The sequence below is a fragment of the Manihot esculenta genome, chromosome 18 (assembly GCF_001659605.2).
Source record: "Manihot esculenta cultivar AM560-2 chromosome 18, M.esculenta_v8, whole genome shotgun sequence".
NCBI classification, from domain to species: domain Eukaryota; kingdom Viridiplantae; phylum Streptophyta; class Magnoliopsida; order Malpighiales; family Euphorbiaceae; genus Manihot; species Manihot esculenta.
Window position 1 is genome coordinate 7,595,138 of NC_035178.2, and position 23,135 is coordinate 7,618,272.

The 23,135-nt window shown below is 36.8% G+C and overlaps 1 protein-coding gene and 1 pseudogene across 1 annotated transcript; one reads left to right on the forward strand and one right to left on the reverse strand.

The window, feature by feature from the left end:
- LOC110607033 overlaps positions 1–7,802 on the forward strand; it is a 31,395-nt pseudogene extending 23,593 nt beyond the window's left edge.
- Positions 7,803–14,006: 6,204 nt separating this feature from the next.
- LOC110607093 (amino acid permease 3) lies at positions 14,007–16,215 on the reverse strand. The gene is made up of 6 exons (XM_021746147.2): positions 16,161–16,215; positions 15,881–15,998; positions 15,537–15,770; positions 15,353–15,446; positions 14,914–15,268; positions 14,007–14,847 (listed from the first exon to the last, which is right to left on the reverse strand). Exons 1-6 carry the CDS (start codon positions 16,164–16,166, stop codon positions 14,194–14,196), a joined length of 1,461 nt encoding a protein of 486 aa, XP_021601839.2. The 5' UTR covers positions 16,167–16,215; the 3' UTR covers positions 14,007–14,193.
- Positions 16,216–23,135: the final 6,920 nt, after the last annotated feature.

Here is a 23,135-nt window from a genome sequence, read left to right on the forward strand (position 1 = left end):
GAAAAAATGACATTACCTCTGTGGAGCAATGGAACAAATATAATGACGACACCTTCTCTTTCATTGGCCTTTTGCTTTTTTACCATAATTCTCTTTCTAAGGTAAGAGATATTGATGGCTTGTTGCTTGTTAGGTCAAATAATATGCTTTTATGCCTTACCACATGTCTTTTCCATAAGTGACTTCTATTGTTTCTGCTTTTCAATTGGGAAGCTCAATGGGTTGGGCCTGGGACTTCACAACAAGGGGCAGTCTTCTACTTTTCATAACCTTTCTATTATAATCCTTTGGATTTGAACCTAGGGTATTCCAAGCCTTTGCCATTTTTGTGTGATATAGTCTAGAAAAGGCATATGATGGAGTACCAAGAAAGGTTCTTTGGTGAATACTAAGGGAGTCGATCTCAAGTACATAAATGTTATGTAAGACACATATAAGAGGGCAGTCACAAGTATGTAAAGATAGTGGGGGAGGACATGGATGAGTTTTCTATCATAGTTGTTTTACATTAAGGATTAGCTTTGAGTTTGCTAGTTTATCATAGTTATGGATAAACCTGTCATCATATTCAAGATGATGTTTTATTGTGTTTGTGCCTGCTATTTGCTGATGATGTTATCTTAGTAGATAAAACTAGTGAAGGGGTTAATCAAAATTTGAAGTTGTGGAGGACTCTAGAAAGCTAGGGTTCGAAACTAAGTGTGACTAAGACAAATATGTGCAGCTCAAATTTAGCTCCTATGGAGGGAAAAGAGGTGAAATTCATTTGGATGGAGTTTTGATACCTGAATGCAATCCATTCAAGTATTTAGATTCTATCCTACAGAAAGATGAGGATGCAGTCCTTAGAATCAACCCAAAATGGATGGAATGGAGGAGCACACTGGTGTATTATGCAACCATGAGACCCTTTATGTTGTATGGTAGTGAACGTTAGGCATTTAAGGTACAACATATCCGCAGGATGAGTGTGGAAGAAATGTGAATGTTAAGATGGACGTCTGGTAACATGGTAATGAATAATATTAGAATTATCATATCTTCAAAGAATGCATGTAGCACATATTAAAGGTAAAATGAGAGAGAGTTGATTAAGATGGTTTGCTCGTGTTCAAGTAGAATATCAATCCCTTAGTACCAAAGTGTGATAAGTTAGTAGGGGAAGAAATGAAGGATATGAGGGAGACCTAAGATGATATGGAGGGAAGCGATATCAAAGGTTTTATAAATTTTGGATATTGATGTGGGAATAGAGTCTAACAGAGATGAGTGGCAAAAAAAGATCTATATAGCTGATCCCAAGTATTTCGGAATTAAGGCTTAGTTGTTATTGTTGTATATGGTTCCTGTTTTATATTTTCATATATATGTGCATTATTTTGTCCTTATCTTTTTATAAACATGGTTTTTGTTCAGGGCGAGGAAGTGACATTTGACTACAACTATGTAAGAGTGGTTGGCGCTGCTGCGAGAAGATGTTATTGTGGTTCACCTAATTGTCAAGGTTATATTGGTGGAGATCCAAGAAACACTGAGGTAATTGATCAAGTTGATTCAGATGAAGAATTTCTTGAACCAGTGATGCTTGAAGATGGGGAAGACGGAGATGGATTCAAGAATAGAGTCCGCAGAAGCAGTTCCTTTGATGGAATAGAACTGCAAGTTACAGATAATAATAATATACCAGAAGTTAGAGATACAATGGTCAAGTCCACAACAAGTGCTGGGAAAATGGAGGCTGTCCCTGAAATTGAGGACTCTGTGAACCAATCTGTTTCAGTTTCACAATTCCATAGTTCATTGGAAACTGATGATTTCAAAGGAACATTTCCATTTGCTAATCAACCAATAGATATTCCTGTAGTAGCAAATGATGTAACAAGCAAATCTGCATCTGCTGTTAAACAAGTAATTTCCAAGGAAGAGATTGAAAGGTTCCCTCCAGCAACAGGGCTTAGCAGATCATCATCTGATTCCACGGTTGCTAACGGGAAGTCAAAGTCTGCTACAGCTGAAGAAAAGCGGGTTTTTGTTAAATCACGTTTTCTGATTAAAACTTCATGTGAATCTAGTTTTGCCAAGAAAGGGAAGTGTACAAGTAATCCTTCAAGTGTGAATAAAGTTCGGATGGAGGTCAACAAATCGCAGGTGCTGTATATCAAACCCAGAAAATTTATGGATGGGACTTCCAATGGCCGTCTTGAGGCAGGTTAGGGTCCCCATTTACTTGTATTAGCAAATGGACAATTTGACAAGTTATATGTAATGATGAATGCATTTAATATTTGCAGTTGAGGAGAAACTTAATGAGTTGTTGGATACTGATGGTGGAATAAGCAAACGAAAAGTAAGTAACTAGTTGAAATTTTGTTCTTTATTATTTATGATTGTGGTGGATATTGTTGTAGTCTGAATTTGCCTGTGCTGGTGGAGCTGGGCTAACAAACTCCCAGGTTCAAAAGACTACAGGCCTCAGAAAAAAGTCTTGTAGTAGTTGTCGTTTTGGGGCCTGGGAGTTTCACACCTAGGCCACATTACACTGCCAAACTTTCTCTTAGTAGCTTAAAAATAGCTGACCTTATTTAGTTATTTATCTGTATAGAAACTTAATTGTCCCAGTTGCCGCAAGTATTATGTCTCTGCTCTAAAGTCACAACCAAGCCTTATTGCTGTCAATTTCCTTTGGAAAAAATGTGTTTCATCTTCCTTATACAACTTATGCTTTTATTTCCAGAAGTGTTATTTTTTTATTGGCTAAAGTTTACTTTTGCTTAAGGCTTCAGTTCTTTTATATGCCTTGATGTCTCTATTCGGCTTTTTTATGTTTGTATTCCTTTTTTGGCAGGATGCCCCTAAGGGTTACTTGAAGCTTCTGCTGCTTACTGCAGCATCTGGTGCTAGTGTAAATGGTGAAGCAATTCAGAGGTAATTTTGAATTTTCTCCTATTATTTCTTCTTCTTATTATTCTATATGCTATTTGGGTTGTATTTTAGTATTGTATGATGCGTGTGTATGACACTATATTTTGTTTATTTTGCAGCAATAGAGATCTTTCAATGATTCTTGGTGCACTTCTAAAAACTAAATCACGAGTGGTTTTGGTTGATATAATTAACAAAAATGGCAAGTTCTCCTCTCCTGATATATAGCATGTGGTTTTGCTTATCCATGTCACAGAATAAGTAAATTGTTGTCGTCGCACTTTTAGTTGCTTAAGAATGCGTGTTGCTGGCTAAGTGACCCATATATATATATATATATCTTTTGCTTTCAGGTTTGCGGATGCTTCATAACATGATAAAGCAGTACCAAAAGGACTTCAAAAAGACGCCAATTCTCCGAAAACTTTTGAAGGTGCAGTCTATGCAAACCCTGTCATAGACGTGATACTGATTTTCTATAATTATAGCCAGAGCGAGCAAAAGACTGCTTTAACTTTGAAAAGTTTTTCTGTAATGTGTATTCAAATGTGTAAAATTATGCAACATCATATTTGAAGTCTTAAATTGTGGGATCCAGCCACAGTTTGATGTGGGATTTAGAATCCCACATCATTCAGCAAAGAATATGTTGAATAATATATAAATCTTAGCTTATAAACTACTAAATAACTTAGATTAATTATTTTGGGCAAGTGAAAAATGAATTCAAAGTTATTTGGTCAGTTTGGGGTAGGTTGTTATACTTGGTATCAAAGTCACTCTGGATCAGAAAATTGTGCTGAATCTGGGTTAGAAAATTGTGCGGAGTGGAGCTAGTTGGTCTACGAGGAAAGGGCTACATATGTGTACGAGGCAAGGTGGAGTCACTGAGACACTAGTTAACCACAGTATTTAAGTTACGACGAGAACATTACAAATTTAGCAGGGAAATTGTGGGACCCGGCTACAGTTTGATGTGCGATTTAGAATCCCACATCTTTCAGCAAAGAATATGTTGAATAATATTATAAACTATTAAATAATTTGGGTTAACAATTTTGGGTTAAGGGAAAAATGAGTCCAAAAGTTATTTGGGTGAGTTGCTGAATATGTTGAATAATATTATAAACTATTAAATAATTTGGGTTAATAATTTTGGGTTAAGGGAAAAATGAGAACAAAAGTTATTTGGGTTAGTTTGGGTCGGCTATTAGGCAAATGCAGTACATATCAGCAAGTACAAAGTATTCATCTTCCTGACAAAGTGCAATAACATTTTATAATGCTTCTATTTCTCCCTTGACAGGCAGTATTTTATGGTAATTTACCATAAAAAAGACATGGTTCAAAATTCAAATCTGATGCTTTATCAGTTATGGTTAGCAATGATCAAGAAATTTTACACTCCAATAGCATGAACATTATTGATTTTCCAATTTTTCATCATCAGGATGCTTGCATCTTGATTTACTTCATCTAGGTTGTATGATTTTAACTAATTACGTTATGGCCATTATTTATAGGTTTTTCAAGGCTCTATTACCTGTTACCTCAATATTTCAGATGCTTTAGATCACATGCGAGATGTGTTTTCTTTTTGTCTTTACTACCTATGGATTTAATGTCTTTATTTAATGTGTTTGTGTTTGTGCTTATTATATGGTTATGTATCTTTGCTTTATTTGTATCTACCAATATTACTCATTTCATGAACTTTACAAGTAAATAACTTGTCAAACTTTCAGGAGTATAAAAGAACAGCAAGCCACTAACGGTTTTTTCTGCAGGTTTTAGAGTATTTGGCAGTCAGGGAGATACTTACACCGGAACATATTCACGGAGGTCCTCCTTGTCCGGGAATGGAGAGGTTAGGATAATATCTGGTTGTAATTACTAAATTCACTTCGTTGTTGACATATTAGTATCCATATCTTCCTTGCTGTTAATTTTTTTTCTAAATAATGTTATGGTTGACATTTGCTGTGTGATCATCACCCTTTATTTTACTTAATGGAATTTTTTGTCCAACTCTACTCAAATTGAGGGGGTCTCCAGCTAGATGGTTCACCATTATTGAACAAAAAGTTTTGCCATGTTTTGATTAGTCTGAGGCTGGGATGAAGATTTTGGAACTGATAAGAACAGAGGACAAACTCTGTTTTGGTGTAGAAGCAATAGAATACACCTCGTGATCCACTAAGAAATAGAAGCAATAGAATACACCTTGTGATCCACTAAGAAATAGAACTATTTACAACATTCCTTGAAAGTAATGAAAGATGGGGAGCAACCCTAACATGCGGTGATAATGGTAGAGGGATAAAACTGTCTTGTGATTTGGGAATAAACAAGAAGAGCAGGATTTTTTTTTTATTATTATTTTTAAGTATGAAATTATTGAAGAGATGCAAAAAAGTCCAAGGAATAGAGCAAGTGATGGTGTTGTGAAGTATACAATTGTAGCATCTAATATCTGTTAAAGAATAAAGCACACAAAAATGTGATTTAAGACTACATCTCTATTCAATTTAAGACTAGCATCTAATTTAAGAAGCAGAATGCCATGCTTTCCTTCTGCAGTGCCAAACTACAAAGTTAAAATGCTTACTAGATACTTTGATGACTACTTACACCTGCCCTTTTGAATTGTCTATATTTGTGATATGACGAGTTTCAATTTGTTGGCTGTGACTTTATAACCTTATGTTTGTTCCATCCTTTCCAATTTATGAATTCTGATGTTTTTCCTCTAACATTCTTTGCTCGAGGCTTGACTGGTATAATGAGAATGTTGATTTGTGCAGCTTTAAGGATTCAATGTTGTCGTTGACGGAGCACAATGACAAACAGGTAGTCTCTTCCACTCTCCTTTCTGCAATTTTAAACTTCTACAATCTTTATCATGCATTTCCTATGCCCCAAAGTATTTTTCCTCTTTGGAAGTGAACACTTCAAAAGAGACATAATTAATGTGCTTATAATTACATTAGATTCCATGTATTAACCTTAGACTAATTGTGCACTTCAGTATAACCATTTCTCATTCCAGATCAGCAGTTAAAAGTTTGGAGTTACTATTTTATGTTCTGAGAGAAAAAAAAAAAAAACTGGAAAGACAAACAGATAGGATGACAAACTGTTTGGAACTGGTGGATGAGCATTTAACTTTATGAATGGAAACCATACTCATTATTTAGTGAATTGATTCTGCAGCGACTTATTTTTGGTATACATTTATATAAACTTTGGGGTGGAAGATACGAGTTTTTATGTGTGTTGCAATCAACAGGTTCATCAAATTGCACGAAACTTCCGAGACAAATGGTTTCCTCGACATAGCAGAAAATATAGTTATATGGATAGGGAGGATGGAAACAAGGAGTTTCACAGAGGATTAATCAACAATAAGATTCCAACTTCATCACAGAATCATTTGCATGATCCGGGTCTACGGTCTACAGAAGCAATAGATTGTGACACCCAGTCAAAGCGAGCAACCTCAGTAGAAATTGCTGTTCAGAAGGGCTATTCTGCACCTTGTGTTGTTGATGGTATGAGAACTCGCAAGCGTAAAAGCCGATGGGATCAACCGGCTAATGAAACAACATCTTCAAAATCTCTTCAGCATGATGATCAGAAGATTCAATCTGGGTTGCTGCAACAATCTGAATATAAACCACCACCTGGAATAGGTAATGATGTGTTGGATTGCATGGGGAAACAAACCGGAGAGAACAGTTATTGCCCTCATTGCTTTCGCAATTACCGTCAACAAGATGAAGCTAGTTGTTCTGATAATGAAAGGCTGAATATCCAAAGTGATGTTCCACCTGGATTTTCATCTCCCCACAATCTCACTCTGGTTCCATCCAATTCTTCACTAATCACTGCTGATCTCCCTGTTGGACATCCTCAGAGAAAATTCATTTCCTGCTTACCTGTCTCGTATGGAATTCCATTGCCTATTGTGCAGCAATTTGGGTTGCCTCAGGATGGAACTGTGCAGAATTGGACAGTCGCCCCTGGCATGCCTTTCCATCCTTTCCCTCCACTTCCTCCATTGCCCCATCACAAGAAAGAAACTCCATCTTCTTCTGCCATTAATTTAATGGTGATTGATAAAACTACAGAAGGCCAATGGGACAGACTTGATCCTGCTGCTTGTTATCCAAATGAAAACAATCCAGGCACCAATCTTAACCAACCAGACTTGTATGTTCGTGGTGAAAATGTCCAACACACATTAAAACGAGCTAAGGGATTCTCGCATGATTTGGGAAAGAGGTACTTTAGGCAGCAGAAGTGGAATAAAGGGCTTGGCCCCCCATGGATTTGGAAGAGCTGGATGGGTGGGGATGCGTAGGAAATAACTTAAGAGGTGTATGCAGCAATGTAGGGAGTGTAACAAATGAGCACAAAAATTCATAACTGTGCACAGGATATAGGTCAATTGCATTAATCAGCAAAGCAGTACCTAAATGAACGTTCGTTTGTAGGAAAACAACTCAAGAGCGTCTGGATTTTCTCCCGTACTTTGATGTATTCTCAATTCTTTTCTTTCAGGGTTTTACAGTCAATGGAAAATTCATTGAATTTCAGAATTATAGTCTTCTTACTTGAGTTCTAATACAATAGCTGAGGAAAAACATGCTGAAATCTGGTAACTTGTTCTCTGATAATAATCCATCTGTCCAGCTGTCAAAGAGGCAGGTGTTTTCTGTTCATGTATCATTTCATACAAGGTGTAAGATTATATATAGTCAGTGGAAGAAAATTTTAACACTTCCATTGGTATCTTCCTATGAGAGAAGAAAATATATTCTGGTCTGGGAAAAGGCAGATTACCATTTCTTCAATGCTTATATATATATTTATTCTGCAAGTACATTGTTGTAAATTTTCCATGATTTGGTCAGAAATTGTTGTTTGGATCTCTTGTTGACTTGCAGAAAAGTGGACTAATTTTTCATCTAACCGATGCTAGTTGTTACAGAATTTACAAATTTAAGGATAAATTTTTGTAGTTGTGGAAATATTTCAGAATCAGGTTTCTGTCACAGTTCTGGATAACTCACAGAAGTGGTTTGTGGTTGCGTCGCCTACACTGGTGCATGAGCAATTTAGTAGCACTCAGCAGATCTAATCAATTGTGGTTGCTACTTGCTTCTTCTTCTTCTTCTTCTTCCTGTTTCTGTTCATGGGTCCATTGACCCCCTAAATTATAATTGTGTTATCCTAGGTAATACAACTGTTACACCTTTATTCAGAGAATGTGGGGGAATTGGCCAACTAAATTCTACTTGAAAGATACTGTTTTCTAATGAAATGGAGTTCAGATGCATGGTGAAAATGGCTACCAGTGGATTAGCATTTGCGAACAACTTACCTCATTCATCATTTGAAACAAAAAATTTTACAAAAATTTAATTCAATTGATTTCATTTTTAAAAAATTATTTTTAATAATTTTTAAAGAATTTATTTTTTTTTATTTTTTTATTTACTTAAAAAGACTTATTTTAAATAAATTAAAATTTTGCATTATTTTATAATACATTATTAAAATTTTTTTTTTATAAAATAAATTATACCAAATAAAGGGTTAACTTACTGCAAAGAATACATATATTAGATAGATAGAGGTGTTCATTTTCCCCCTACATTTCTAATGGGGAAATGTGTAAAAAGCTGCATTTTTCTAAAGACGCTTTAATTATAGGGCACTGCTAATCTGAGCATTAGTTTTGACACTTTGCATGGGATTCTCTTTCACGAGCGAGTAAGAACGTCGGGTAATTTATGCAGATGATACAACAATTTATAGGCTTAGAATGATAAAAGGCAGCTAAATTTGATTTTAGCCAGAGATAGTTTGAACGGCCGGTGTACCAATTTATAAATATATAATAGACTAAATTATATTTTACACTTTAAATTTTAATGTAATTAATAGATCATTTTCTCTACTTCTAAAATCAAACACTTAAATTCTTAAATTTTAAATTTATTTAACTCAAAATCATTCTTCAATAACTCTATTAAATTTCTATTAATGGAGTGTATAATAATAAAAATATCCGCTCTCACTTTCTACTCATTTCAATTTGAGATTAGAGTATAAAATAAAGACTTAAATTCCTGAGTTTTAAATTTATTTAACTCAAAATCTTTTCACGATGACTATTAAATTTCCATTAATGGAATGTATAATGATAAAAATATCCATTCTCAACTTTTTACCCGTTTCAATTTGAGATTAGAGTATAAAATATAAATTTCCATTAATGGAATGTATAATGATAAAAATATCCATTCTCAACTTTTTACCCGTTTCAATTTGAGATTAGAGTATAAAATATAAATTTCCATTAATGGAATGTATAATGATAAAAATATCCATTCTCAACTTTTTACCCGTTTCAATTTGAGATTAGAGTATAAAATAGAGATAGAGATGAAAGAACATGAAAAAGAGATAAGAGTGAAATATGAAACAAAAGACCCAAAGATTTCAATCAAAGTCTATCTCCACTCCTCTCTTACAGATCCTCAGCACCTCATCTCTGCAACATACCACAATTGTGAAATTGAAATATTTAGATTCACTCTTATTTACAAGAATTTTGCATAATAAAAATGCTTGTGCATAATAAAAATGCTTGCAATTTAAGATGGTAAAGAAATTAAACAATGGGAGCAGTAAAGGAGATGAAAGTTTCAATTTTTAATTTTCAAAAGTATTGAATGCATCCCTTCCTGATTCACCTAAACAATTCCAGCAGTGCTCAGAAGCAAAATCAATTCCAAGTTCCAGATTTCATCTAAATTATGCAAATAAATAAATAAAAACTCATTCAACAATCAAATAACATACGCCTTAAATTACAAGAATGAAGAAACACTTAGCATTATGCTAGATCTAGATTACTAATCTCAATCTCAATAATTAATAAAGCAAGTATATTAAATATACAAATAGACAAAGAGAGTAAAAATATATCAGATGTAGAGAAAAGAACCGATCTGTTCATTTTTATTAAGGGGAGAATCGATCTATCTTTATCGTTAGAGAAGATGTTTCATAACAAGGAACATTCATCAGTCTCTTTCATAAGAAATAGTCGTTTTCTTCATCTTCATCTATGATCGAAGAATCCCGTGAGAAGAAAAAGAAGAAGCTCTTTAATGATCTAAATACTATGGAGATTATTGTTTTTATCTACATAATTAATTATTTGGCTCACAAGAAGATCCAATTTAAAGTAGATGTTGATTTCTAGAGAATCATTTTGACTAGTTGTATTGTAATTTTTGAAGAAATAATGCTGTGGTTGTTGAAAATGATGAGAGTTTATCATTGAAAGCCAGATCACTTGAGAAGGAGAGAGGGGAGTATTACTGGTATTAAAATGATTTCTCTCTTTCTGCGTATTTAAATATTTAACTAACAGATTTTAGAAATTCAGAAATTTAAATATTTAATTTTAAAAATAAATGATCAATTCTCAATTATACTAAAACTCAAAAATTAAAAGTATAATTTACCCTGTATAATAATAAAATATTTAAATTCATTTTATCACTTAAAATTTCATCAACTTTTCTATTTAAGTAATATAGCATCCCTATTAACATGTGATAGTTAATAATCTTTGCTTATATATGTCACTTATTAAATTAAAAAAAAATATATATATATATATTTTTCTATTTCATCTTTAATATTTAATTAATTTTTTAATATTCTAATAAAAAATCTATCTAATAATTAATTTACCGAGACAATGTCAAAGACTTCTCTTTGCTCTAGCAATGTAGTTCACCTTCAGCAATGCCACCTAAGGCCTTAATAAAAAATTATCATAACTAAATCTGAATCGATTAAAATTATTAATATTGAATCTAGACCAATCAGATTAAAATTTACTCTAAATTACTTAAATTCATTCATAATCTTATTATTAATATTCAAAATAAAAAAATAAATTCAATTAAACCCTTATATTTTTACTTAAAAGACCAAATAAATTTAATTTAATTTTTTTATAAATTAAATTCTTATATTTTTGCTTAAGGTCATAACTTAATATAATATTATTTTTTAATAATAAAATTTTATTTTTATAACTTTAAAAAATTATTTATTATTTTTATATTTTTTTATATTAATTAAAATATTAATTTAATATTTTAAAAAATAAAAAATAATATTATATAAAATCATTACTTATTTAATTTCAAGTAAAAATATATGAGTTTAATTGATAAAAAAATTAAATTAAATTTATTTGACCTTAAATCAAATATGGAGATTTAATTGAATTTCACGTTATGATATCTAGAAAATAGGGTTTACTGTATGAGAGTAAGCTTAGCATAGGGAGATCACATCTCTCCCCCTTTATCCCTTTTTCTTTTATCCTCTAGTGATGCATAACCGCTATCATGTTACGGTGCCACCTGTCCCTGTCACTCAGACCCGTACGTACGGATGTGCCAGCATACTCTTCTCTGTCAGACGACCATTTAATTTCCCTCCGCAAGCATACTGATAGGGTTGCGAGATGACTGGACCTGCTCTCCTACCTTCCATCACATCAACGAACTAGGCCATCATCTGGTGGACCCATACGTGGGTCAGTCCGGCCTGCCTTGGTCACGGACTGGAGTACATGATATTAGGTCAGCTTAATTTAGGGGGTTTTGATAGGTTTTGAGCCTATATATTTCTCCAGGGTCCGACCTCACCCCAGGGTGTAAGAAGCTCGGTGGTCATCAAGTGCCCCTTTACCTTCTCGGTAGTTATTCCATGAGTAATGAGAGGGTAAATTCCTAGGTCCTCATTATGATCGTACGGCCTTAGGGAGGCTCCTGTCAAAAACGTCCTTTCTTTACCTTTACTCTTTTCAAATTCAAACTCTTCATTTCTCTCCAGACTCTTCTTCTTACTTTTCTCCCTGTACTTCGTCTTCCTCACTTCCTGCAAAATCTCTGCAAGGTACGTCTTCTGCTCTCTAATGACTACCCCTAGACTCCCTGATGTCTTAAATCTGAGGTCCTCCATCACCTCTACATCCCTTTTAGGACTATAATCGAACTGAGCTGAACCGAACTTTGATAAGCTCAGGCTCGATTAGAAAATAAATTTAAAAGTTCGAGTTCGAGCTCGAGCTCCATTTATAAACTCGAACTCGATTCATAAAATAAATATTAAACTCGAGCTCGGTTCGAGCTTGATTCGTAATAAGCTCGTTTATCATATTAACGAGCCAACTCAAACTCTATTCAAAAAGGCTCGAATTTGAGCTCATTTAGGCTCGAATTTGAGCTCGATTATATTATAAACAAACTCAATATAATTTAAATTTATTTAAATTATAAACAAATTTAAATTATAAGATTATTAAGAGACTTCTAAATTTAATTTTTTTATTTAATTAAGTCTCTCGAACCCAAAACTAATGAAAAAGAATGCAGAAGGGTTGTCCTTTTATAGAGAAGTCACGATTCTCCATATCTTTTCAACTTTCGATGTGGGATTAGTGTTAGCAAACAATCTTGTTTGCGAGCCTGCTCACGAGCTTGTTCACGAGCCAGCTCGCGAGGCTAAACGAGCCGAATACTGCTAAGCTCAAGCTCGGCTCGTTTATTAAACGAGCCTAAAAAGTGAGCTCGAGCTCGACTCATTTAAAAAACGAACCGAGCCCGATCGAGCTTTTATCGAGCCGAGCCTCGAATAGCTCACGAACAGTTTGGTTCGTTTACACCCCTAATCCCTTTCCAACTTCTTCTCTCGGGAATACCTAAATACCTCCATCTATCACATTAGGACTCCTCACCGCAATGAGAGGATCGTTCTTCCACCTCCGGGTTTGACTGACCCCAGTGGGATCGTAAATTGATTTTCTTTGTCAAGCAACGCGAATTTGATTTGACCTTCCCTTTTTCTCCTTTTTTCATTAAGGTTTTTCGTTATTTCGGAATAACTCCTCGTATGCTCTTTTCCAACTCCATTCTTTTCATGTGTTCTTTTGAATTTATCAACCTGTGTTGTAGTTTTGCCCCGTCTACTGTTCAGGGGTTTTATTATTTTGCTCCCTGGGAAGAATTGTTTATCTTCTCAGGGTATAAAGATTCCATTAAGGGTTGGGTGGAAGGTTTTGTAGTGGTGGAGTTGAATGAAGGCTTTGAGATAACATGGGATGTGGATCTCTCCTGGAGGGATATCCCCCCGGTTACAATGACCCCCCGGTTGTAATGACCTTCCCACAGACGAAGCCAATTGATATTCTGATATCTAAAAAATAGAGTTTACAGTATGAGAGTAAGCTTAGCCTGGAGAAATCACGTCTCTCACCCTTTATCCCTTTTCCTGTTGTCCTCTAGTGACGCATAACTGCTACCCTACTGTAGTGTCACATGTCCCTGTCACTCAGGCCCGTACGGATGTGCCAGCGTACCCCTCTCTATCAGACGACCATTTGATTCCCCTGACGCGCATGCTGATAGGGCTGCGAGGTGATTGGGCCTGCTCTCCTACTTTCCATCACATCACCGGGCTAGGCCATCCCCTGGTAGACCCGCGTGTCCCTGGTAGACCCGCGTGTGGGTCAATCCGACCTGCCTTGGCTGGACTATATGATATTGAACCGGCCTACTTTAGGGGTTTTGATGGGTTTTGAGCCTATGTTTTTCTCTAGGATCCGGCCTCACTCATGGTGTAAGAAAGCCGGCAGTCATCAGAACTTATTGAGTTATTTTTTCTAAAATGATATCGGAACCATTTAAAATGGTTTGGGCGTGAGTCCTGTTTTCTGAAGTGGGGGTTTCGAGCAAACAGTAACAATGCAAAAAAATTTTAAAAAATATAGTAAATAAAACACAAGCAGGCAGCTATGATAAGGATTGATTTTTGTTTTTTTTTTGGGTTAAAAGGAAAGAAGAATTATTTGTTACTGTTATTTATTTTTGCCGTAAAAATACATGCCCATATAGATTGTTGAAGTAAGACCAGATTCACCTTTCTTTTCAAAGCTTCTTATTTTTCCAAAACGTCTTTAATGGTGATGGTACTGCATGATCCAACTAGCACCCACTCACTGGGTTTTACTAGTCGGTCAGAAAATTTGGGAGCTTTCACGCCAACTTCAAATTATCTTTAAAATATAGTCGAACACAAAGGAATATGTCAAGGCCAAAGTCCCAGAATACCAATAGATGTAGACGACAAAAATTTACATGTAATAATGGTTCAACAAAGAATCTAAATAATTCAATAAGAGGTCTTGAAGGGCTTGAAAGACTTGAGATCACCAACCATTCCAGCAATGGAGCCAGCAGCAGCAGCTATTGTAATTATTAGGCATGCAGAACTTAAGATTTTGAGGCAGAGCCACCTTGCACTCCACCTGGGTATTTGCTTTTGTGCTATGTACATTTCAACTGGGAAGTAAACAGTTAATGGCCAAAATGCGAAAGCTCCCAGCAGACCAACTATGTCATTGAAGAAAGGAAGCAGCATTGAAATCAAAGTGGTCAAGATCACAAAACATGTTCTCCAAACCAATCTGAAGAGGTTCAGGTTGTAGGAACGGGAACCAGGAAGTGGGATTTTGGTTTCTTTGATAATGAAGTCGCTGTCTGGGAATCTCTGTGCTGCTGTTTTTTCAATGAAGGCAAAGAGGGGTTGGCAGTAGACTTGATAAGCACCGACAAGGTGGACTACGATGGCAACATTGGCGATATCCATTAGCCAATATGGGTTATAAAAGCCGAAGCCTGTGAGGAGATTTCCAGGGGACATGTCTCCAAAAGCTGCGTAGCCAAAGCAGCCACAAAGCATGTAGATAAGCGTTGTCACTACGACACTTATTAGAGTTGCTTTCTTCATTGTCTTGGCCTCCGAGGGTGAGGATTTGATTGTGTCCTGTTACAGAACACGTCATACAGAAGCTTAACTTAGAAATTATTGAAGTTTTTTGCTTGAAAATACCTGAATTTCGATGAGGATGATGGAGAAGGAATACCCAAAAGCAATATAGCCAAGTGCTTGGAAGCTTCTCCATATCTTATGGGTTTGGGTTATAGTGTCAATGCTGATACCAGTTAGGCTTCCCATGAGTTTTCCATTCTCTGCAACTTTTGTAATGCCAAGTCTAAGAGCGATGAATGAGTAAGTGAAGGACATGACAGCAGCGATAATGGAGAGCCACCATAGCTGATCAAAGTCAGGAATCTGCGAGAAAAAAAATTCCGCGATCCCAAAAGCAATCATGTATGGATTGGCATTCATATGGCATGGATCTTTGCCTCCACTCTTGTGGAAACAATTTGACCTCTTGACTGCCCTGTTTCATCACAACCCATCAATCTGATTAGCCACCATTACATAAACAAGATCATTTGATTTTCAAGTTCAAGTCTGAACTCACATCATGCTTATGGATGATGATATGGTGCAACCAACGGCAACTCCAAAGAGGACAAGATACTGAACAAATCCACATGACTTGGCCTTAGCTCCACCTGATATATATTTTAACGGTAACGTAAAGATTAAGATCAGAAATTTTGACAAGACTGAAACTTTTATATCAAAATAGCAGCAGAACTTACCAAGATTGCAGAGAACAGCATCCATATATGTGTAGTGCCTTTTGCCATTGACTGGATCCCCAGTTCGGTAACAAGCAGAGAGCAGAGTAGAAGTATAGTAAGTGACCAAAGAGAACAAGAACATAACAGCAGGACCAGCAATCCATCCAAGCTGAGCTATGGCCCAGGCCAACGACAGAACCCCGGACCCAATCACAGCTGTTATGATATGAGCACATGTAGTCCACACAGTTCCTGAATCATTATAATCAATAAACAAGAATCATCATCATCATAATTAGCATGAACCATCGAGCACATCCCTGGATTACAATCGTGATAAAGATTATGTTAAGTAACATTACCAGTTCGCTTAAGGCGAGTATAATCGTCTTGCCGGTTGGAGCCAGTTTGTGCATGGATGTCAACGGCGACATGGTAAACTTGGTGGGGATGGCTCCTTGGTGCTGTATTCTCAACCATCTTTGTTAACAGAACAAACCAAGCAACAGAGAAGTGAGTTGTTTTTAAGTTGCATGGGAGAAGAGAGAAGGAAAATGTGATATTTGGCTACAAAGAGTAGATTGAATTGAGGGATATATGATGCCATGGAAGCTAAGAAAAGAAAAAAAAAAAAAGTCTTACCTTCATGATGTCAATGCACTAGTTCAGCTTCTTGGTTGTTTATCTTCCTCTTTTCTTTCCTCTATAGCAATGCAAGAATGTAGTAGGGAAGCCTTATATAGCAGAAGGTAAGGAATTTTAAGAGGTAAATAATATTTATAAATTTAAAATTAATTTATTGAACACTTATTAAAACTATAGCTTATTAAAGACATGAACTTATAAAATTTTTAAATTTTTTTTGTTCAATTGACCAATTAAAAAATATAAAGTGAAACTTTGTGAATTAAAAATACCACCTGTATAGCTTCTCGTCCATTGTTGTTGTTTGGGAATAAGATTCTTGACCTCATAATGATTTTTTTTTCTTTTTTTGTTTAATGAAGAAAGAAATTCCATCAAAATGAAATCACAATACAATTTAAAGTTTTCTTTTTTTTTTTTTTTTCTCTAAGGAGAGAAAGCAGCCTTAAGTTTCCACACGCTTTCCCTAGGCCTCATATTAAATATAATTAATTAATTTGTTTTATTAATTAATTTTTTCAAGTGTCTGAATATATATATAAACAAATTTTTTTTTTTAAATACTTTTCATAAAATAAATAAAATATCACTAAAAATAATTTCAGTTTCCTCTAACTTTGATCAAAACCCCCACTTATACACAAGAAGAAAGCAAAATCCTACTCAAATATTAATCTAATCTATGTCTTTAAAGGAGCACCTTGGGATGAAAAATTAATTTGACCTCTAAATTATAGGGATTCTCATCCATCCTTATTGTGAAAGAATATGGTTCCTTCATATACTAGCTGCCCTATTATATGAAAAGAGGGCAAAGTTGACAGGATCTAGCACTCAAATTAAAATTATAATGTATATATATATTACAATTATTATATTATATATTATAACTAAATATTACTTATATACAATCCTTCATAATATATTATATAATATCTCTCATTCATCTATTGTTTTTTGCAACCTAGTCATGAATAGGTTAAACCAATTTTTCATACCCCTCAACTTTCTCCTTTTAGGTATATTTTATGGTCAATTTAATTATTAAATCATTAAAATTAAGGATATACCCCTCAACTTTCTCCTTTTACGTATATGTTATGAACTTAGAATAATTTTTGTTATTATTTTAAATGTTCTATATTTTCTGGTATCTATAATTTGTTATAGCTAATTGATGTTACATGAAATTTGCTCAAAAGTGGGTATTGAGTTGTTATCATAAGACAGGGTTATGTGGCAATAATCTGATAAATATATACGCGGTTTCACCTGTAAAAAAGAAGATCCGAGCGTTTCAAGGCGGTTTCAGGACAGACTTGCCCTCTCAACTTCAGGGCGAGTCTCCATAAGGAAGTTATGGTTAAACAGCTACAATTCAGCAGATTCCCTTTACGCCTGCGATCACGGTCCCTACCAATTAGCTGGTGAAAATCACTTATTAACGAGCTAGCTACATCTTACCGGATTATCAGAAAATACTATATTTATCTACACATTCTCATAGTATAAAAGGGGAAGGATCACAGAGACAAAGGTACGCTATTCTCTCACAACACAACTCTTGAGTTCTAAACATTATACTCGCCATTCTCTTCCCCTTACTAACTTGAGAGTTAGAGTGGCTACCGTATGCGTCAACCACCTCACATTCTCTTTCTTGCAGGTTTAGCTAATCACAACACAACTTCATTTCAGCCACATAATCAATTTCTTTTTAGCAATATGATTTGGTTCTGTTGTCGAGAACTCCATTGAATTCTCTCTGTTCATTTGGATTAATACCTGTCTCTTATCCCTTTCTCTTAAAAAGAAATCTCTCTTTTATCTTTAGAAATCGCCAATAATTCACGAGGTAGATTTCAATAATCTAAGCATCGAACAAATGCTCCAGAACATCAGAAAGTTGCAGGTTATTTTTGAGCAATACAATGCTCGCGAAGAGAAATCACTCATGGCTCTCAGGGGGAGGGAGAAAGTTTATGTAGAAACCTCAAGGACTCGGATAAAGGCAATCCAGATTCAGTCCAAAGAGAAGGACAAGTTCAAGGAGGAGGAGCTATCAAATGATGTACCCAAAGACGCTGGCTAGAAGCTGGTACGGGCTGCCCAAAGGTGCCAAGAAAGATGAAAAGAGAACAAAAGGACGAATCAGAAGCAAGGCCAAAAGTCAGAGAAGTAAGAGTATAAGGGAGACCACAGAAGTTACTCGGTCTCCCGAGGAAGGAATGGCCGAGGTAACTATAAGAAATATATCACATTGAATGACTCATAAACACATACTCTAATGTGGATTAGAAAAAATGACAAGAAGTTCAGGTGGCCCCTCAAATTCAACCTAAGAAAGTTGGGAAACAAGACAGGACCAGGTACTGCCATTTTTATGAAGACCACGAACATATAACGGAGGAGTATCGGTAATTGAAAGACGAGATCGAGAGGTTAGTAGGGAACAACACACTTTGAAGGTTCATAAAAAAAAGTAGAAAAGATAGAAGACTCGAGTTCAAGGTAATAATTTCTGAAATCACCCCTGACAGTAAACCCGTGGGGATTATTCATGTAATTGCAGGAGGACCAAGCGTTAATAAAGAGAATATCATAGATGTGCAACTCCTGAGTCAAACTCCAAGTTTTAGAAGTGGTCAAGTCAGACGACCTAGTCTTTTATTTTATCTTTAAAGAAATATTTGTGATTTATAGAAATGCTATAAACCATAATGCATTCTTCAAGTTTCTTTTTTGATAGGAAAATCAAAATCGGTAGATGGATAAAAGCATGGAGACAAGAACAAAGGCCATAAGGCAATCGCCATGCTATCCAGGCATGGGTCCTGCATTATAATCGAACGTTGTCCGCAGAAACAAATTCATAAAAGGCCACAAAGCCATCCGAGCATAGGTCTCGCATATAATCTGAGTATGGATCCCACATTATAATCCGAGCATTGGTTTGAGGAAATAAATATTTAAAAAATACCACACGGCCATTCGGGCATGGGTCCCTCATAATAAGATATTTCATGTTAGGCCTCAAGGTGGGTATACGTTAGGCCAACCTACCGAGTGTTAGTCCCGCTTCACGAGAAATTTCAAAGGCATTTGATGTCAGGCCTCAAGGCGAGTATACACCAGGCCAGAAGACCAAGTGTTAGTCCTACTTCACGAAAAGATTCTAAGGCATTTCATGTCAGGTCTCAAGGCGGGTATACACTAGGCCGACCAATTGGGTGTTAGTCCCACTTCATCAGAAGATTCTAAGGCATTTAATATTAGGTCACAAGGCAGGCACACGTCAGGACGACTAACCGGGTGTTGGTCTTGCTTCACAAGAAGTTTCTAAGGCATTTGATACTAGGCCTTAATGCAGGTACATGTCAGGCTGACTAATCGGGTATCAGTCCCGCTTCACAAGAAGTTTCTAAGGTATTTGATGCAAGGCCTTAAGACAAGCATACACCAGGACGACCTACTAGGTGTTAGTTCCACTTCACGAAAAGTTTCTAAGGTATTTAATACCAGGCCACAATGTAGGTTTACGCCAGGTCGACTTGTTGGGTGTAATACCCGGCTAGACTCCGGTATCGGAATCCCTACCGTCCGGTGGGATCTCGAACGTCGGAAATCTCTAGAAGGGTAAAAACATGTTTTATTAAAATGTTTTCATGTATTTTAATGTTTTAAGTATGAAAGAAAATGAGTTTTTGCATGAAAATAGCATTGGAGGAAAACTCAGGTTCGGCCGCCGAAAGGCAAGTTCGGCCGCCGAACATGCATGCGTTTTGGAGTCACGTTAGGCCCCCGAAAGCATGAGTGAGGGAAGTCCAGGTTCGGCCGCCGAAAGGCAACTTCGGCCGCCGAACATTGCATGGATGCGGAGGCACATTCGGCCCCCGAACGTGGTCTGGCCAGCCACTATAAAAGGGTCCCTTAGCCGAAAACGGGCGAGCTTTTCCCCATTTTCGGCCAAGGTGAGCTTTCCGCCGTCCCTCACCCATTTTTGATGTTCTTCCTCTAAATCTTTCAAGATTTTCACTTGTTTTCACTTGGTTTGGAAGATTTAAGCTTTTGAAACAAGTTTTGGAGCTTTGGGAACTCAGGAGCTCATTTTCGTGGATCTCCAAGTTTAGGTCGTCTCCCTCTCGATCTTCAAGAGGTAAGAGCCGATCTTAAGCTCCTTATGTGTTTTAAGTAAGTTTTATGCAAGATCTATGGGTAGAAATACATGTTAGGTTATATGTTGAGTTTATGGGTTATATTGATGCTTTGATGAACAATGTGGCTTGCTTGAGGATGTTTGAAGTGTTGTAGTTGGGGTATATGATAGTTTGAGACCCCTAGGTGTAATGTATGTGAAGTATACATGTTTTAGATCTAGTTTTTGCATGATTTGAGCTTGGGAGGCAAAAATGTGCATAGAGGAGCTGAGTTTCTGCCCTTCGGGAGAAGCTCAGGTTCGGCCGCCGAAGTGACTTTCGGCCGCCGAACCCTCTTTTGTGGAGGCAGCATTCGGCTGCCGAAGTTGCCCCCGAAAAGAGACTTTCGTCTCTGTCTGGGACTTTCGGCCGCCGAAGGTGCCGCCGAAAGTGCCCGACTTTCGGATCTGTCCAGGACTTTCGGCCGCCGAAGGTGCCGCCGAAAGTGCCCTGTTCAGCCATTTCATGCATATTTCTATGTGATGTTTTCCTGATGTTTTAGGGTTTTTTTGGGGAGTTTATTAGAGTTATGTTTATGTATGATTGGTCCCTCATTGGAGTCCACCTGTGTAGGTTCGGACCCGAGGAACCGAGGACCTCAGCAGTGAGATAGCTGCTTCAGAGTCTGTAGAGCTTCAGCCAGAGGTGAGTGGAATGAACCTTAAGTTTTTAAATAAATGAAATATAACTTTTTGGAGCATGTTCATGCATCATATATGCCACGTGATATTTTAGGTTGTTTGCATTAGTATTCACGAATATGTTGCATTGCATAATATGATGTGGATGCGGATTGGCTATTGGATGATCCTCTAGTCCTCCTATGGTATGATATGATGATGATGATACGGTATGGATTGCCAGTGAGGCCCATTCTACGCCCCTGGACTATGTTAAGAGGAAGACCAGTGAGGCCCATTCTACGCCCCTGGCATATTGGAATGTTATGTTATGTTATGTTATGTATGCAAGAGAAAGACCAGTGAGGCCCATTCTACGCCCCTGGCACGATTGGGCTATGTTGAGGACTATAGGTGACAATACCATCCTTATGTGATATGTTTGTGATGTGTTGCATTTCATGGAAGCATGAAATATTTAATATATGTTTTTCTCTATTCTGCTCACTGGGCTTTATAGCTCACCCCTCTCCCCTAACCCCAGATGTGCAGGTACAGGGTAGACCAGGAGGTTAGCCAGAGTATGAAGTGATGTCATGTAATAGTTAGATTGTGGACATGAAAATTGTATTATGATGTAATGTAAAAGAGTTTTAAGTTATGTTATGTAATTTGAATATTGAGGATAGAGTTGTGCTTGACCAATACAGATTGTTAATCCCACTTGAATGTACATGGTCTTTATGATATGAGATATGAGGTTATGTTTCAACCAAGCTTATGTATGATGAGATACCCCATTGGAGCATTTGATGAGGGCTCCAGTGGAGGTTTATGTTACGTTTATGTTTATGTACAGGTTGAGCTTGGTTGTTATATGAAAATGTTTACAGGTTTATGAGTATTGTTGATCATGTACGGGATTAAGCAGGTTTACAGGTTATGTTAGGCTTGCTACGGGTCCCGGCGGCCTTACGCCGATCTGGATCCTAGCGCCGGTAGCGGTCCGGATTTTCGGGGCGTTACATTGGGTATTACTCCCGCTTCACATAAAGTTTCTAAGGCATTTAATGTCAAGTCGCAATACGAGTATATGCCAAGCAGACTAACCGGGTGTTAGTCCCACTTTACCAAAAATATTCTAAGGCATTTCATGCCCGAAAGCTGTCAAGGCTAGAAAAGGCCATGAGTTCGCAAGAGCTAAAAAATGCTCGGAAGCTCATCAGGGCTAGAAAATGCACAAAAACTCATCAAGACTAGAAAAGGCCAAAAAGCTCTTAAAGGCTAGAAAAATGCTTGAAAGCTTGTCAATGCTAGAAAAGGCCAAGGAGCTCGCAAGGGCTAAAACAATGCCCAGAAGCCCATCAGGACTGAAAAAATGCAAGGAGCTCGTAAGGGCTAGAATGAAAGCCCGTTAGGGCTACAAAATACTAGAAAGCCTACCAGGGCTGTAAAAAGCCAAGGAACTCATCAGGGTAAGAAAAAACTTAGAAGAATGCTAGGCTGAAAAATGTCCAGAAGCGTAAGGGCTAGAAGATGCCTGGATGATCCATAGGGCTAGAGAGAGCCTAGAAACTCGCCAAGGCATTACCATATCACTCGGATCAATTTTTACCAAACAAGATCTTGGACCTGACTGGTCGGCATTGAGAAAAAAGCAAGGACATCGTGTGCTCAGTCCAAACAAATAAGCCATATGATCTGGGTCATGAAGACAATTGTCACCTTCGAATCTAAAGAATTGAAGACCAGTGGGGGGACCTCTGATACTATATGAAACTCATCCAAAGTAGGTAGTAAGCTGTCACCATAAGACAAGACCACATGTTAGGAAACCCAGAGATTACTGCAACCCAAACACGCAGCGGAAAAATTAAAAATCTTTGTTTTCCTTCCGGGGATCTGTGTGCTTCGTTTATTTCCAAAGGAAGGATAAGAGACTAACCTGTTAGACTCGACGAGAAAATACTATTGCGGACTGATGGTGCTGCTTTTTCAATGAACACCCTCTATGGTATCCACACCAACGTCTTTTACCCTTCTAGAGTGCTAGCTCTCTCAAAGATGGATAAGTTATGTGCTTTTTCAATCTGCAGCTCAAATCAATTTCTTCAAAAACGTTACTCCCACAATTCGCAGCAGGAGTTTTATTCGTT